Source organism: Phyllostomus hastatus, unplaced genomic scaffold (genome assembly GCF_019186645.2).
Source record: "Phyllostomus hastatus isolate PE091 unplaced genomic scaffold, TTU_PhHast_1.1 phas_scaffold_78, whole genome shotgun sequence".
NCBI lineage: Eukaryota > Metazoa > Chordata > Mammalia > Chiroptera > Phyllostomidae > Phyllostomus > Phyllostomus hastatus.
In genome coordinates, this window is record NW_025334041.1 from 3605166 (window position 1) to 3622667 (window position 17502).

Genomic DNA, 17502 nt, shown 5'->3' on the forward strand with positions numbered 1-17502 from the left:
CAAAGAAGCTCTTCTCTCTCTCTCTCTCTCTCTCTCTCTCTCTCTCTCTCTCTCTCGGCTGCTCTGGTCTTGGCCCTGCGGGTCCCCAGCCTCCTGCATTGCTGGGTCCCTTGTCCTTGTCCCTTCTTCCTGTGTCCACCAGTCTCCCTGCCCCCTCTGGAGCCTTACGCTCAGGAGCCCTGCTGGCTTGTGTGCAGGGAAGCGGAGGGACGCCTTTGTTCCCATCCCCCCCAGCCAGGGCCACGTGCTGTCAGTGTAGGAAGCCAGGACACCGAGCTGCGGGGTCCCCGGAACTGGGGACAGAGACGGCTGTGGAGGCCGGCACCCAGCCCCTCAGGTCCGAGGGCCTGCAGGTGATCTGTCCGCTGGCCGGGCTTGTCATCCCTCTGTGGGGACCTTCTCGTCCTGCCACGTGTGAGTCACGTTGCCAGGAAGGCTTTCGTGCCTGTGGGATCGGTTTGGGCACAGCTGGGGCCACAAGCGTGAATGAAGCATGTTCCCAGTACTCCAGAAACCCCCGCTGTGGCCCTGGCCGGGTGGCTCCGTTGGTTGGAGCATCATCTGGTGCACCAAAAGTTGTGGGTTGGATCCTGGTCAGGGCACATACCTAGGTTACGGGTTCGATACCCCATAAGGGATTGAACAAGAGGCAGCCAGTGGATGTTTCTTTCTCACATGGATGTTTCTCTCTCTCTCTCCAAAAAACTCAATAAATATATCCTTGGGTGAGGAGGATATGTTTATTAAACAAACAAACAAACAAAAGAAGCTCCCGTGTTACTGGGAAGAGGCAGAAGATAATTCAGCAGATACTTATCCACAGCTGGCCGCGGGGCTGTGCCCAGTGGGGGCCGGGAGGACGGCAGGGCCAGGCCTGGTGTGGTTCCGTCGTCTCGGGTTTGCAGTCTGGTGGGACAGACAGACAGACAGATAGCTGTAAGGGGGGGGATGAATGCTGCTGTGACCTGGGGGCACGCAGGAGTGGCCGCTGGCTCAGTCTGGAATGTTCCAGGATAGACCTTCTAGACGAAGCCACTGCTCACCTGGGAGCCAGAGGAGGGGCGGGAGTTCCTCAGTCCAGACCACGGGGACAGGAGATGTCGTTGGAACGCACTAGCGAACGCCACCTCGGAGGGCTGGCCGTGGTGCGGGGGAGCCTGCCGCCTGGGTGACCGGCGACGGCAGGCGCCGTGTGGAAGAGTTCCGCTTTAACCAGCAGAACACTTGGCTGGGAGAGGCCGGCCTCTAGGAAGACAATCCCTTCTCTTTTGTTCGGGAAGGTGACATGCTCGATCTCTTGAAGTGGAGGACCCACCCGGACAAGATCACAGGCTGCCTCTCGAAGCTGAAGGAGATCGACGGCTCGGAGATAGTGAAGGTACGCGGGCTGCGTCCCCCCAGCGCCCCCCCCCCCAGCCCGGGGAAGCTCACGGGACGAGGGGCGTCTGGAGGGGAGGGGCAGGCGCTGGCGGATGGGTTCATCTCCTCCTCCTTCTTTACCCGACAGTTTCTGCAAGATACACTGGACACCTTATTCGGAATTTTGGATGAGAACTCCCAAAAGTATGGGTCCAAAGTGTTTGACTCTCTGGTGAGTTGACGTTCACTATGATGACATCTTAACACCGTGTCTCTCCGTCTGGACGACGGCAGTTTCAGACGCGCACGCCTCACAGCGAGTGAGTTCGCCTGAAAAGGGTTTTACGAAGCTCAGTTGTCCTTCTAGGTCCACATAATAAATTTGCTGCAAGACAGCAAGTTCCACCACTTCAAGCCCGTCATGGACACGTACATAGAGAGTCACTTTGCCGGGGCGCTCGCGTACAGGTGAGACCATGAGTTCTGCAAAGTCGGACCCTCCGTGCACAGGGTTTTTGCAGAGGGTGACAGGCGACAGCCGGAGTGGCTTGGAAATGTGGCCGGGGGGCCCGCCACTCGGTGTACGATCTGGGCCCTCACACGAGGGGTCCCCGCTTCCGACAGAAACCATCACGGAGGCTGGGGAACAAGGGTGCCATCTCCCACGTTTCTGGTCGGCCAGGGAGGCAGGGTGCTGGTGGCCTGCGCTGGGCCACAGGCGGTCAGAGACTCGCTGGCTGACCCCGGGCAGCCCTGCACTCCCCGGGCCGCGCCCCGCCGGCGGCCTGGCCGCCCGCGGGCAAACAGGAGCAAACAGGAGCGCAGTGCAGGCTGCTCTGTCCCCGGCAGCCGAGCGCAGGCCAGAGTTCCCGCAGCGGGGCTGCGGTCTGGAGCAGCATGAGCGAGCGGGGATTAGCGGGGAGGGTGTTAATCAGTTTCTGTTTCCTCAAAAAATAAAATGTGGGTTTTCTAGACCTTCTCCTGCCGAGGCACACAGTGAACTTAAACTTGTTCTTCCCAGGGTCGGAGGCCTGGCTTGATGAGTTCCCTCCCGAGGGGTGGGATTCGAGGTGGGGAAGCCCACCTGGGGCCCCCCCAGGATCTTTCACCCAGCCCTTCCCTGTCACGGGGAGGGGGGGATCCCGATCAGCAGTCACCCAGGGGTGGCGGTGACAGCCGTGCCTCCCGGCACTTCCTTGGCCAGAGTCCTTTCCCCTGGGGCTGGCGGCCGCCTGTTCGGAAGCTCCCAGAAGCCAGGAGATTGGGGGGGCTATGTCAGGACCGAGAGGGTCCTCACTGGCAGGAAGGCCGCCGCCCGCAGACCGGCCGAGAGCAGCCCGGTAGAAAGGACACGGGGCTCGTGACAGGCGAAGGGGCCCCTCGGGACGAGAACGGGGGCTGGGCGGGGGGCGTGCACGGGCAGTCAGGCCCGTGGGCCTCGCTCACCTGTCTCCCGTGCTCCAGGGACCTCATCAAGGTGCTCAAGTGGTACGTGGACAGGGTCACGGAAGCGGAGCGGCAGGAGCACATCCAGCAGGTGCTGAAGGTAATGCGGGCCCCGGGTTCTTCCTCGCTGTGTGGCCGCGCCGGGGCAGGTGAAGTTGGAATGGGACTTCGCCAGGCTCCCGCACTGGGACCTGCTCGGGGCTGAATCCCCCCTCCTCCGGGCTCCAGAGCACCTGCAGTGACCTCTGGGGTCGGCAGGAGGGCGGGGTGGGACAGTGGACGGCCGCTGGGCAGTCGGGCTCGGCGGCCCCTGGTCCTTGCCTTTGTCTCCCCGACAGTGGCTGTCCGCGGACAATGGGTGTCACGTTTTCAGGGGGCATGGGCGGCGCAGCAGGGATCCCAGTGAGGGCGCCCAGGGCCTGCCTGGGCCGCCTGGTCTCACGCTGGCCTCGTCTCTGGGCCGCACGCCCAGTCGCGTCTGGGGAGGCTGACACCTTACTTGCAGACACGTCCAGAAAGAAGGCACGTTCTTGAAGGCATTGTCCAGGACCTGCCCTGGGCACCTCTGACCCCTACTGTTGGAGGACACCCCCATTCCCTCTCCTCAGGTGAAGGGAGACAGGCGTGCGTTTTGTAAATCAAGCATTTTGATCATCATAAATTGACCATTTTGGTCTGGTTGAAGGGACAGTATTAAGTGGCGAGAATACTCACAAGCAAAGCAAAATCATTTCTGTAAACAGACTCTCTCTGTTAACTCAGCAACCTCTGACGATGGAAACATTGAACGTTCACACCTCTGGAGCATTACGCAGAATTTTTACTTTTAATGTATTTTAAATTTTTTTTCCAGTTACAGCTGACGTTCAGTATGACATGCGTTTCGGGTGTTCAGATCGCGGTCAGACACGGAGATCACTTGCCGTTCTAGCGCCCACCCGGCCCCACACACAGTCACCACGAAATGACCAACCGCATTCCCCGCGCTGCCCGTCCCGCCCCGGGACAGTTCAGTGCTTCTCCCCCCCTCGCCCCGCCCCGGCCCCCGCGCCCTCTGCCCACCGCCCGTGGACCCACCACCACCTCCAGGTGTTCCACACGTGTCCCCTCATCACGTGTCAGGAGGAGGAACGCGCCTCCGACGTCCAGGCTGGTGGGCCGGCTCCACGTCCTTCCTTGTGTCGAGACCGAGGTCCCCTGCGCACTGGGCGTGGCGCCGGGGCTCTCGCGTCTGCCCCCCCACCCCCCACCGTGGGATGCGCACACTGCAGGCCCCCACCGGAAGGGACCCTCGGGAACTGTCGTTGCAGGCGCAGGAGTACCTGTTCAAGGTCATCGTGCGGTCGCGGCGGCTGTTCTCGCTGGCCACGGGCGGGCAGAACGAGGACGAGTTCCGCCGCTGCATCCAGGAGCTGCTGCTGTCCGTGCGCTTCTTCCTGTCCCAGGAGAGCAAGGGGTCGGGGGCGCTGTCCCAGTCGCAGGTAATCCCCCCCATCCCCCTGCGGTCCCTGCCGGAGGGGGCAGGGAGCCCAGCTGCCTGTCTGTCCGGCCTCCGTGGAGGTGTTTGCTCCTGGGGGAATCCAGGGCCAGGTGCGCATTTGCAGCCTCGCTGGCTCGGGAGAGCCCTAACCAGCCAGCCCCCGGGTCTGGGAGCCCACAGAGCAGGCGGCGGGCCGTGTCTCCTCGGGGAGGGTCCCATCTGAGTGGAGGGCCTGGTGGCTTACGTCAGCCCGACCCCAGCTTCCAGGACGCACGCTGGTGGTGAGCAGCACTGTCCCCGCCAGCCCAGTGGACAGAAGATCACTGCAGGAGTCCCTTTCCCGGGCCCTGCTCTGTGCTGTGCCCTCACCCGTCCACACAGGGGGCTCGTGGGGTCAGACTCAGCTGAACTGGACCCTCGCTGTCCTGGGGCCGGTCTCACGGGGCCGGCACTGCGGGGCCGTTGTCAGACTCTGTGGCCCGGAGAGCAGCTCACGGGGGCTGTTGTAGAACAGGATCCGTCCGCTTGGCCTCGGACGCGTTCTGAGAGGCGATTCTGCGTGTCTCTCTCCGTGTTTCTTAGTCCTGTCCACACACCCTCCACTCCAGTGACCTGGTTATAAACCCGTCAGGGGGAGGAGCGGCCTCTTTGTGACCCCCCCAACCCCCAGAGATGGGAGACTTAGAGTCAGTGAGAACCCGGACGTGCGAGGGGAGATCAGAGGGTGAAACTGGACCCCACGGAGGGTGGTTGTGATTTGTGCCGTTTGACACGTGGAAGGCATCCTCCGTGACGGCCAAACACTGGGGACAGACCAGCCCTTGGGTGGTAACGCCCAACTTTTTCCGACCGTTGGGGCGCTACGCTTGTCTTCCCGGCAGAAGCGGACTCCTCTACCCTCTGGGCAAGGATGCTGCGGTTCAGGCTCCTTTAACACCCTCCCGGCCTCGGGCGCCCGTGGCCACTCCCTGCACGTGAGGGACTTGCCAGACGCCTGGCTGTGGCACGGCCCACGAGGCGGACCTGCGCTCAGACACGGGAAGAGGGCGGTCCAGCGAGCCGGCCCTGTGCCCCCTCTGATCTGGTCTCTCAGAAGTTCATCACTTTTACAAAAGCCATGGACAGTTTGTTTGGTTTCGTTTTGTTCGTTTTTCTTCTTAAATCTTTACCGGTCATGGGGACAGCACCGAGCTCCCGTGTGACACACATCCCTCACTTGGAAGGGTGAGTGCCCTCGAGTCATGCCCTCTCCTTGCCACACCTCCTGGGGAGGCAAAGATTGTTTTCTTCTTCAGATGGGGGAGACGGACACCCTCTGACCTCAGGCCTGTCTCCTCGGGTGCCGGTGGCCGCCCTGATGCGACACCAGCTGCCCGTCCAGCCTCGGGGCGGAGGAGCAGGCCTCCTTGTGTCCGTTCGGCATCTTGACTGGCCCCTCGAAGCTCCGGCCTCCGGTCGGCACAGCGAGGCCACTTCAGCGCCTTCACAGAACCCCGCGTTTCCCTTTCCATCCGCAGGAAATACGTACAATACGTACACGCAGTTTCCCAGTCGCCCCGTACACTCGGTGGGAACGGCTCACTTCCTTGCAGTGTCTGTGCGTGTGCATTTTGATGGGATCATGCCATTTTCGTCCGATGCTAAGAGCAAATTCAGATCAGATGACGCAGCGGCTGGTTTCCTTGATCACGTGGTGGGGACTTTGTCCCCCCTGCATTTGGGGAGAAATGGGAGTGGGACACCCCCTCCTGTGCCTGGTTCCCTTTTGACCCCGCACATTGTGCTTGAGCCAGTGTGCAGCATGCTCATTGCCACCTATCAGATGCCCACACCTTAATGGCTTTCAACATCACCCATTCATTATAATGCCCACAGTTCTGTGGGTCAGAAGGAGTGGCTGCATTTCTGGCTCGGGGTCTCTGAGGACCTCGCTGGGCCATGGAGAACCCTTCACTGTCAAGGTCTTTCAGGCTTTTGGAAGAAATCAGTCTGCTGGTGTTTGTAGGATGGAGACTCCCATCTCCTCGCTGGCTCTTAGCCAGGGGTGGGGAGGGGGAGGGTGCTCTCAGTCCTAGAGGCCACGCCCACTCCTTGGTCTCTGGCACCTCCTATGGCCCCTCAAGGCCAGCCACTGTGTGGAATCTTCCCTCTTTCTGACGTTTCCCATCACCCCCTGAGCCAGAGAAAACTTGTTTTCAGGGCTCACGGCGTCAGGCCCAATCGTGATAGCCTCCGCATTTTAAGATCAGCTCGTTAGTGACTTCATTACGTCTGCAGAACCCCTTTCACCACACAGTATGATGCACTCGTGGGCACCGCCCACGGGACGGAGGCGTGGGCGTCAGCCTAGAATCCCGCCCGCCACGTCCGGAGCCAAGGACATCCGCTGGCTGGCGTTCGACTCCCAGGCTGCCCCAAGGCAAAAGCCCTGGTCCCTCGCTCCCTCCTGCATTATCTCCACGTGGGCTACGGCCCAGGGCACATCCTGTCTCCTGCAGGCAGAGCAGCCACCCCGTCGGCCCTCCGCGCTGGCCAGCAGACGGCAGCCCCGCGCCCCTGGCCGTCCTGGTCCCTGTCTGAGGCTCCCGCTGCCCCCCCACCGCCCCTCCGCCGCCCGTGCCGGCTCACCCACCATCTGCGGGGGGAGCCCCACCCCGGCCACAGCTGCTGAGTTGGCTGTTGAGACAGTGGCTCTCGGGGACCCCCTCCCTGGGTAGGCCCCGACCTTGAGGACCCCAGGAGGAGAGGAATGACAGGGGGAGTTGAGGCCCCAAACCCACCTTTAAATTCAGAGTCATTATCTTTCCCAAAAATGTGTCCTTGCTGTTAGGAAGGTCAAAATGAAATTGATTTTTTATTTTAAATTTCTGCAGTGAAAGTCCTTAGCTTAGCCACACTGGTGTGGCCGTCCTTGGGCCCTCACCGCAAGCTGTGTGTTCCCTCGGCCTTTGCGGCAGCAGCACCTCGCACGGCAGGCCCGTCCGCACGCTCCCGTGAAGTGAAGGGGTGCATGTGCCCAAGGAAGGAAGCAGTGCACTAGAGGGTCCCCGCAGCACACCAGCCTGACTTGCCGTCGTCAGAAAGCTGGGCTCATTTTATTTCACTGTTTTTAACTTCATCTGGGTGACTCAGCTCCCCGCCGCAGAGTGAAACGGGGGTTATATGAACGTGCTTTTTTTTAGCGGGGACTACCAGCTTGTTTGTTTTGAATTCACTCGAATACATCTGTAGTCATTAAGAGTCGGGAAGGACCTGGGTTTCCAGTGGGTCCGCCGGGCATGTCTGCTGCGGCTGCGTAGAGAGCTGCACACCGCAGTCCGTGAACTTGAACCTGAGTCCGCCTTTGGAGCCTCGGCACTCGCAGGCTGACCTGCTTCCCGCCCGTGTCGGATCTCGCGGGGAAGCCAGCCGGCGCGCAGCGCGCAGCCTGCTGGGAACGTGCGGGCTCCCCCAGGGGGAGGTGAGGCCGGTGGCCCCTGCGTTCACCGCCGCCTCTTGCGGAATTCTGAAAGGCCGCGCTTGTCTGTTTTGATGTGCGGCCGTGGCTCAGGATTTGAGGTGTGCCCCTCGGGTCGGATATTCCTATCCTTTTATTTTCTTCTGACAAAAACAATGATCAGATTTCTTGATTTACATAAAGAATGTTGTCCTTAGTCAGGACACACACTTCCGGGCTTAGAATAAATCTCAAGGCAACCTCCAGGAGTTTTCTGATGATCTTGTCGTTTCACAGGTGCTGGAGCCGGAGCCCAGGAGGCTGGCGTGACCTGTCCCAGGTCACGGGGTTGCTCGGAAGCCAAGCCAGCGCTATCTGTGCTCTAGGTCTTCTGGTGCCCTGCCCTGGTTCCCCTTTAACCTTAAACTGGGCGTGTTAGGGAATCCATGCGTTTGGTTTCTGAAAGGCAAATGAAGTTTAAATCAGCACTTTAGAAAGCTTCTCCAGAAGGAAATGAAATATTAGTGAGGGCAGTCCAGGGCCCAGCAGAGCATTCTTTCCACCTGGCCATGCCATATTTTTCTGATTCTGTGGAGTTTTGTGCCAATCACTTTGCTAATGTCAGTGATTTTCCAGAATTTCCTAGTTTTTGTGTTGTATCTTTGCACATTTCAAAAAAAATTGTCTGACTTTTCTGCCCTTTTTAATTTTAATGTTAGCCTTTTAGCTTTCGACACCAGACACATTTGACATTGATCGTCCTAGCACGCAAAAGTATTTGTCCCAGCGTGAAACTCCCCGGCACGTGGGACCCAGTGTCCGAGGGCGCGCCTGGGAGTTGACTTCAGTCTCTCTCTTTTAAGGCCGTGTTTCTGAGCTCCTTCCCAGCCGTGTACTCCGAGCTGCTGAAGCTCTTCGACATCCGGGAGGTGGCCAACTTGGTCCACGACACCCTGGGCAGCCTGCCCACCGTCGTGCACGTGGACGAGACGCTGCAGGCGGTGAAGCTGCAGTGCATCGGCCAGACCGTGGAGAGCCAGCTGTACACCAACCCAGGTGGGCGTGCCCTCGAGGGGGGTAGGGGGGTACTTCTCTGAGGGCCGAGCTCACCCCCTGCCGCCATCGGTCAGCAGAAGCTGTTGGAACAAGGAAACTGTCAACCCCTTTCTCCAGAGTCTTGCCCGTGTGGGTGGTGGGTAGAAGACCTTTACCGAGTAGCCGAATATCGGGTTGGCCAAAAAGTCTGCATGTTTCTTTCCACAAAAGCAAAGACACATTTTTCTTTTTCACCAATAACTTCACTGATCTGGATATTGTGAGTGTGTCGGCTGTCTCCCACTATCGGCTTCTCGTGGGTAGAGGCCAGGGGTGCTGCCAAACATCCTCCAGTGCATCAGACAGCCCCACAGCAGAGAATTCTTTTGCCAGAATGTCAACAGGACTAAGAAACTGCAAACCACTTTTGACATGTTCAGTCAGTCACAGCGCCTTCCCCATACACTGCACAGATCTTTATTTCTGTGTTTGAATTGCATTTTTACCTTTCTTGAAATAGTGAAGCATAATACGCCAAAAATGTTGCATCTCTTCTTCCATCTCCAGTGTTTGTATGCCTGCACAAAAATTCACCAATAAGCTTTTTAAAATTCACACTGATAGGACAGCTGTCGCGATACAGTCTAACAAAATGGTTCTGAATGAAGTTGAAGACAACTAAGCACTCATACAGGAAAAAAGAACTTTCTGGCCACCCCACACAAAAGTACGGCTATTCCAACTTCTACAAAGAAAGGAAATCCTCTTGATGAATGATTTTAATACACCACTATTTGTGGTGTATGGTTCACTTTTTCTTATTACAGATTTTTTTTTTAACGTTCACCAAAATGCAACATTTCCTTTCGGGAAGCACACAGGGACCTGATTTGACCCGAGTTGCGTGTCTGTCTCCTGGAAGTTCTCCATCAGTCTGTGGTCTGGCACCGGGGGAAAGTTCGGCTGTATTGTCGTTTTCCGTTGCATCCTAACAGCGCGTGACTCACGTGGCAGTTACTAAATCATCCAGTCCCGTGTCTGTTATTACATCCCATCGCCTCTCGTTTCCTCCGAGTTCCTCCTGCGATGGCGTGTGTCCTCATTAGAAAGTCACGTGAGCCTCGGTCCGTAGGACCCGGTTGGAAAACCCGCGTTCTGTTGAGTGTCGTCTTCCCACGGGGATGTGTATGCCTAGAGCATTTTGGAAATGGGGTTTCAAATACAGTAAACGAGCCTTCGTTCACATTTTTCATTGTAAAAATTTCAGACGTACACAAAAGAACGGAGCATAATACAAACGCGTCATTAACAGACTTGAGCCACATCGGGTGTCTGTGTTTTGGGCCTTTGGTCACGAGGTTGTTCACTACCCGTCGACCCAGCTCCGCTGAGCAGGCTGGCCTCCCTCAGAGGGAGTCCCCCTCTCCGAGAGCCCCTTCCCCGCTCTCTGTGCCTTCATGGTGAAGATCCAAAAATATATTGATTTTCATCTTGTAGTGTTTCTATGACATCACACTGCAGCAGTTTTGTCTTTTGCTAATTCTGTACTCTCGTGTTTACCCGTGCTGCCGGACACAGCTGTAGCCCCGTCACTTCCCACTGGTGTGTAGTGCACTTCAAAGGAGCGATTGTCATGCAGTGGGACGTGGGAGTGGGGAGGCCGGAGTGAGCCTTGGGGTTCATCCCACCCCCTGACCTTTGGTCAGGGGTCCCGTGTGCTGACCTCACCCAGGTTTCCTTCCAGGCCAGGTCTCTCTCCTGAGCTCCCCACCTGAGCGGCCATCCGTGTCTCTGTATCTGCACACTCTTTCCCACTCGTGGGCAGTCTGCAGCCTCTTGGCTTTGCCCTCGGGAGGGTGCTCCACGGTGGGGTCATCATGGGCATCCTACCCAGCGGGTGAGATCGGGCAGCTGCCCGGGGGTCCTCCTCAGCTCTCTATGAGGCCTTTCGCTGTGATTCTGATGCTGGCTGCCTGCCCCGTAGCCACGGAGCCCCTGGCACCCCTTCCCCGCGCCCCCCCAGTGCTGTCTGCCCTCCAGCGTCTGATGGCCTGTTGGCCTGTTGGCGGGCTTTGCTGCTCTCTGCGACATCACAGTTCAGTCCCTGGTGGCACCCACCCCAGCGGCCCGCCCCATTTCTGATGGCAGGTGTGTTCTGCGGGGCTGGTTCATCGCTGCACCCAGCCGTGTGCAGCACTGTGTGCCGCCAGTGCGGCCCCGCACACCGCCACCTCCTGAGGCTGCCACGGGCCCCTGCTGGCGGCCCTGCATGCCACCCCCAGGTTCACAGACCTCGCTCCCGTGGGAGTGGACAGACCCTTCCTCCAGGGATCCTTCTCTAAAGCTTGTTGATAGAGGCAGCGAGGACTATGACTCGCCTCAAAATGAGCCTCAAGGAGAGACCCACCCGCATGTCTCAGCCCCGCTCCCACTGAGGGTTATACACGGGGGCCAGCCTCGTCTGCTCCAGTGAGTCTCGGCAGCACCCAGAGTGCCTGAGGGTGACTCCCTTGCACACTCAGCGGGACGCCCGATACCACAGTCTTTGTCTGAGGCGTGGCTGTGAGCGTGCCGGCCCACGGGGCCACCACGTACATAGCAGCGTCTGCTGCTGAATGTATGGCAAGTTCATGTTCGCGCAACTGCAACTGCGGGTTTCCTCCCTCCCTGCCTCCCTTCCTCCCTCCCTCCCTTTTTTCCCCCTCCCTCCCTTCTGTCCTTCCTGCTTTTAAAGGTAAGAATTAGCATTTTCACCAGTCAGCGTGTTTGGTATTTGCCCGCTGATTCCATCATTTCACGGGTGGGCATTGCCCCGAAATGCAGAGAAGTCAGCTCCGTAGGCTATCCCGTCGTGTATCTCTTTTAAGAGACACCACACGCGAATTATTTGTCTGCCTTGCTGACCATTTCCACAGTAGCTATTTTCCTAACAGTTGGCTGCAAATTGAATTTCTGCAGATCCAGTCCCGCTGGCTGCGGGAGCGGATCAGATAAGCCGGGCCTCCCTCCCTAATTACGCGGCATCGCCCGGTAGGGGCTCCTGTCGCGTAACCTGCCCCTTTCTCTTCCCTTTCCCTTGCTTCTTTTCGTCCAGCAATTGATTTATAAATAGGTATTTAAGTTCCTTAGCCATGCTAACAACTTTAAAGGCAGCCCGCCGTGAATTATTTCACAGTCTTGGGTTTCAGTGTTCCGTGTTGGCTTCCTCAAAGGGAGGACTGCGTGTCTCCCCGGTGTGGTTTGTTTCGGTCGTCAGCCCGAGGCCGGGCCTCTCGGGGCTGGTAGCCCCGGGCCAGGCGCTGAAGAAATGGATTCCAAACTCACTGCCAGCAGACATCAAGAAGGCGGCAGAGAGAAACTGGGCGCTCCCCGAGTTGTGAACGCTTAGTTTGCATCCCTTCTGGTTTTTTTTCGGGGTGCAGTCTCAGACGTTCTTTCCCTGTGGGTGCACCCTATTACACTGCCTGGGAAGCCATTGTCGTGTGGAACCGAACAGGCGCAATCGGCCATCCCTGCTTCACTCTTGATCGTAAGGAGAAAGCTTTCAGCCTCTCACGGTTAAGCATTATACGAGCCTAAGGCAGGCCCTTCACTGAGGAGTCACGGCGTTAGAGCGCGTGGGGCCCTTCCAGGCACACGCCCCTGACCCTGTCCGGGCTGCAGGCCCGTGACCTTGGCCTCGGAAGGAAGAAGGGGGCCCTTGGAGGTTAACCGTGTGATAGCAGAAGCAGGAAAATGGGGTAGAAGGCTTAGAGGGTAAAGCAAGGAAATTGCCCAGAAAGGTAGACAAGAAGACTTTTTAAAAATCCGGGAAAAATAGAAGATAGTTTAAGAGATGCATGACGTGAATATGGGTGAAGTCTCAGACACAGGACAGAAGAAAATGAAAGGAGATAATTGCAGAAATAATTCAAGGCGGGTTCCCCAAGCTGAAGGGTATGTGTTTATGGATTGGAAAGAGGAAGGCAAGCAGTAAGTATGAAACTTTGAATTACCAGGAATAGTCCCCAAAAGCTTTCAAAAAGAGATGAACAAAACCCAGCAAGAACCTGATCAGGTAAAAGGGTTGGAGATCAGAATGGCAGCCAACCCCAAATGTTACCTTCGCTGGAAATTGTGCTGCGACTCTTGAGAAGCTGGGAACAGGAAAACGTAAACAAACGAAATCTTACCCGTAAGTAATCTTGGTCATAGTAGGGAGCCAGTAGATGATCCGTCTCAGCGATTTTCAACCTTTTCACCTCATGGCGCATATAACTTAATTATATTAACTCTGCAGCCCACAAAACTACATGTTTTGCTGATCTGACAAAAACGATAAAGTGTAATTTTGGTTCATTCACACTGGGCGCCTATTGTTGTGTTGGCTGTCGTCATGTTTTAATTTGACAGTGTAAGGGAAAGGTCAGAGCCCCCAACTAAATAGTCAGTTGTTGCATGTTTTAAACATCCTTGCGGCACACCAGCTGAAAATCGCTGATCTACCTCAAGGGAAAGTCAGGACACAGCCAGAGAAGCATGGCATTTTGGTAATTTGTAGGTAAAACTGTTTGTTTTTTTTTTAACCCTATTTCAGTAAAGGTGAAAAGCCTTGAGTTCAGGAATCCTGGGTTGGGAAAAGGAACTACCGTTTGCTTGTTGGTTCGTTTTTTAACATCAGCCTCGTAGAACGGATACCCGTTTAAGGACGCACGTGCTGATAACGCGTCTGCCTTCGCCGAGTGCTCGCAGGGAGACGGGAGGGCGCGTGGGCCGTGCCGGCTGACGCCCCCGGCTTCTCCCCGCAGACTCCAGGTGCATCCTGCTGCCCGTGGTCCTGCACCACCTGCACACGCACCTGCAGGAGCAGAAGGACCTGACCGCCTGCGCCCGCATCCTGAGCAGCGTGTTCTGTCTCATCAAGAAGAACAGCTCGGTGAGCACATGCCCGCTGCCCTGCGTGGTCCCGCTGGGGGGCTCCTGGGAGCAAGGAAAGCATTGAGTGTCTTCACCGACACTCCCACTTTTGTCATCCAGCTGGTGGGACTTTGTGCTTTTCCTTCGAAGGAGTGTTTTTTTTAATCTTGTGGGGTTGCTGTAACCCCAGATAACCTGGGTTTCCTGAACTTGTAGTTCAAGAAGGAACTGAGTCCCCAGTTAGGAAAATTGGAATTCTCGAAGCCTCCCACAAGTGTCTTTGATCTCAACATGTTGAAGGTGCTGCAGCGAGAACAAACGCCTGCTTGCTCTAGGCGGCGCTAGGGCGCTGGGGGCCCCTGGTCTGTGAAAGGCTGCCTGCTAGATGGTGGTGACCCTTGGAGTGTGGCCTGGCTCAGCCCGTGGAGGCCATGGAGCCCAGGGAAGGCCCAGGAGCCTGGGGTGTCTCGCCCTATGACTGCCCAGCTCTCTCAGGACTCACTGACTTATTGTGGGATTGGGAACCCCGTCACTTCCTGGGTCTTGATGCAGCCCTGTTGCATGAGGGGTTGAGTGCAGATGGAGAGAAATCATGTGCTTGCTTGTACATGGGGATAAGTCGGGGTCATTGCAGCCATGGCCCGGGGGTCTGAGGTAGAATCCACATGCGGGGGACGTCCTGCTCCAGGGCTGTCTGCAGCTGTCTGTTGAGCCTGTGCTCATCTGTCCCAGTGACGGTGACTGCTGAGGCGCCGTCTGGGTTTGGGTCTCTGTCCAAGTTTGGGCTGAGCTGATGAGGAGCTCAGAGCAGGAACTCTGCCCTAGAAGGGGAGCCTCGGTGGTTTCTGCACTAGTGTAAGGAAGTGCACCGTAACAGTCCAGCCAACCAGCTCCTTCCAGCTCACACCTCCTAAGTGTTTTCTCTGCAGGGCCGATCTCCTTGTTAGGGAGCCTTGATTCGTACAGAGCTGCGCCGTGGGCAGCGGGTGCGCAAGAACCCAGATTCACCGTGGACAGTGTGCACAGAGCAGCCTGGGCTGCTCCCTCAGCCGGGGCCGGAGAGGGTTCACTGTGGTTTTCGGGAAAGCCGTCCCCCCTTGGTCCTGACATCAGGCCCCACCTGTAGCTGACGGCATTTATCTGGTCTCCACGCTTTTGCAAACATTTCCATGGGGGGGTGCTTTAAAAAAATCATTTTTATAGGAATAGTCCTTTGCACTTAAAATAGTTTTAGAAAATGACCTGTGCAATTCAAGGGTTAAGGAGAACAATTGTAAGCACAATCTGAGATTTAAAAAAAGAGAAAAAAAAACACAATCACGGGTGGGCTTTTAGAACCCAGACGACGCTCAGTGGCGAGCGAGGCCCAGAAAGACGCTGCGTGGCTCAAGGCCGCACCACCCCACGCTGATCCGGGGCTGCCCTCTGCGGGCGCCTCTCAGGCGCATGCGCAGCCAGGGCTTGTCTGTGGGCGTGCCTCAGGCGCATGCGCAGCCGGGCTGGGTCTGCGGGCGTGCCTCAGGCGCATGCGCAGCCGGGCTGGGTCTGCGGGCACGCCGTTAACGCCTCCATGCCTTTGTTCCGTGAAAGGAGGGAGGTCCTTTACTTCGGTGACTTCTGTGGGGTCCGGGTCTCCCAGAGCTCTGGAGTTGTCTGACTCCTCGGCCCTGCGTCTGGAAGTGTGCTGTCCCCCTTTTCCGTTCAAGAGAGGCCCGCGTGCCCACGCAGCCAGCACTGCCTGAGCACGCTATGTTTCCTTTTTTCTCCGAAGGAGAAGTCTGTGCTGGAGGAAATAGACGTGATAGTGGCCAGCCTGCTGGACACCCTGCTGAGAACCATCCTGGAGATCACCAGTCGCCCCCAGCCGTCCGGCTCGTCCACCCGGCTGCAGTTCCAGGATGTCACTGTATGTCACAGAGCGGATGGCCCCGGGGGGACCGCGCGTGGGGGTCTGAGTGTCGGTCGCTTCGGGGGGCGGGTGGGGGGGCGGGCTGCAGCAAAGACCTGGGGGGAGTCCTCCGTGCGCCTCTGCCTCGGGGGGGCTCTGGGCCGCGCCCAGGGGTGGGCTGCTGCAGACCCAGCTGCCCTGCACACCTGTGCGCAGGCGTGAGTGAGGGCCGGCGGCTCCTTCCTCGGGGCCCAGCGCCGGGAGGACGGCTGCCGGGTTGCGCGCTCCTCCCGTGTTTCGTTTTTTAAGAAGCTGCCGAATTGTTGTCCAGGGTGGCTGGATCGTTTTCCATTCTCCCACCCACAGTGGGTGGGCAGTCCCGGTTCTCAACACCCGGACCGGCATCTGACGCAGCAGGGAGGACAGCGAGGACTGTGGCCGGACACCTCCCCACCGGCCTGTCTGCCCCCCGGGTCTCCTCCTCAGGGGACCGCCGCCTCCTGTCCGTGGCCCTGTTTCTGACGGAATTGCCGTTTCCTGCTGAGCTCTAAGAGGTCTTCGTGTATTGGGGGTGTTAGTTTTTTATTGAATACTTGGTTCATACATGTTTTCACCCACTCCATAGCTTGTTTTGTCTTCTTTCTTTTAATGGGGTCTTTTTTAAAGCAAAATTTTACAATTTTGATCAAGTCCGATTTATCAGTTTTCCCTTTTATGGATCCGACTTCTAATATCAGGTTTAAGAACTCTTTTTGTCTAACCCTATATCCTGAGGGTTATCTTCCAGTTTTGTTTTTTTTTCCCCCCTAAAAGTGCCATGCTTGTGTATTTGACATTGAAGCCCTTGAACCACTTTGAGTTGCACCTCGCAGGAGGAATGGGGACAGGCACATCCACGCCATCCCCCCGAAGCGAGAGAAAGTCTCCGTCACCACGGTTTGGGTGACAGCGCTCTCGCCACTTCCTGGCCACACGGCTGTGACCTCACTCTGCAGTGACGGTGACCCCGCAAACAAACAGTAGCGAAGCCGGCCCGTGGTTGAGGGCGCCTGAGTCAAAAGCTGGGGCGGTTTTTCAAACTCTCCCAGATTTGTGAGGCCTTCACTGCACGCCGTGCCCCACAGCAATCAGTCCGGATTAAGACACTGGAGGAGGCAGGGAGTCGGGGTGGCGGATGGGTTTGGGGTGCCTGTCCAATGTGCTACATTTTGGGAGAATCACGCGAAGGGAAACATTCCCTGCACCTAGGCTGTGCGTCCTGCTGTGGGAAAAAGCAAGTCTGAGAGGGCGTGAGATAAAACTTGCTAAGGAAGCACTCACTGACACTATCGGCGACCTCTGGTGGTCCTGAGACATTTCTCGAGAATGCGCGGCAGCCCCGGTTTGCACCCCGCCCTGCTTCCAGGGCCGGTTCCCGCCTGAGCGTCTGCTCCTTTGTCTCTAGAACAGGGAAAGCGACGGTGTGTATCTCAGAGTTTGCACTGGGATTGCCTCAGATCCGTGAAGAAACGTTTGAACCATCTCAGTCCATTTCAGTCTTTGGTAGTTGTGGTAGCCTCAGGAGTCACCGTAATTATTTCTCCAGCAAAGTACTCATCATGTTGGGGTTGTAACGAGTTCTCTGGTGAGAAACAGGCTCTGGCCATTCCCGAAGTCATCCTCTCTGGGCAGGGAGACCTGTCTGATTTCTCCATCGTTTTCTCCCAGAGAATAGCTGTTTGAATAGTGAGTCTTTTCTTTCTTCTTCTTCTTCTTCTTTTTTTTTTAAGATTTTACTTATTTTGATACAGGGGAAGGGAGGGAGAAAGAGAGGAAGAGAGGCATCAATGTGTGGTTGCCTCTCATGCGCCCCCCTAATGGGGACCTGGCCCACAACCCAGGCATGTGCCCTGACTGGGAATTGAACCCGTGACCCTTTGATTTGCAGGCCGGCAGTCAGTCCACTGAGCCACCCCAGCCAGG

General features: G+C 57.1%; 1 protein-coding gene across 3 annotated transcripts in view; it reads left to right on the forward strand.

Moving 5' to 3' along the window:
* Window positions 1–17502, forward strand: part of DOCK4 (dedicator of cytokinesis 4) — a 277427-nt gene that overhangs the window by 191434 nt on the left and 68491 nt on the right. For all 3 annotated transcript variants that reach the window (XM_045827550.1, XM_045827552.1, XM_045827551.1), the window contains exons 18-25: window positions 1281–1378; window positions 1508–1591; window positions 1727–1827; window positions 2824–2905; window positions 4116–4286; window positions 8585–8777; window positions 13544–13671; window positions 15424–15558. In XM_045827550.1, the coding sequence (XP_045683506.1) occupies window positions 1281–1378; window positions 1508–1591; window positions 1727–1827; window positions 2824–2905; window positions 4116–4286; window positions 8585–8777; window positions 13544–13671; window positions 15424–15558 (992 nt within the window). The remainder of the gene's footprint in view (window positions 1–1280; window positions 1379–1507; window positions 1592–1726; window positions 1828–2823; window positions 2906–4115; window positions 4287–8584; window positions 8778–13543; window positions 13672–15423; window positions 15559–17502) is intronic.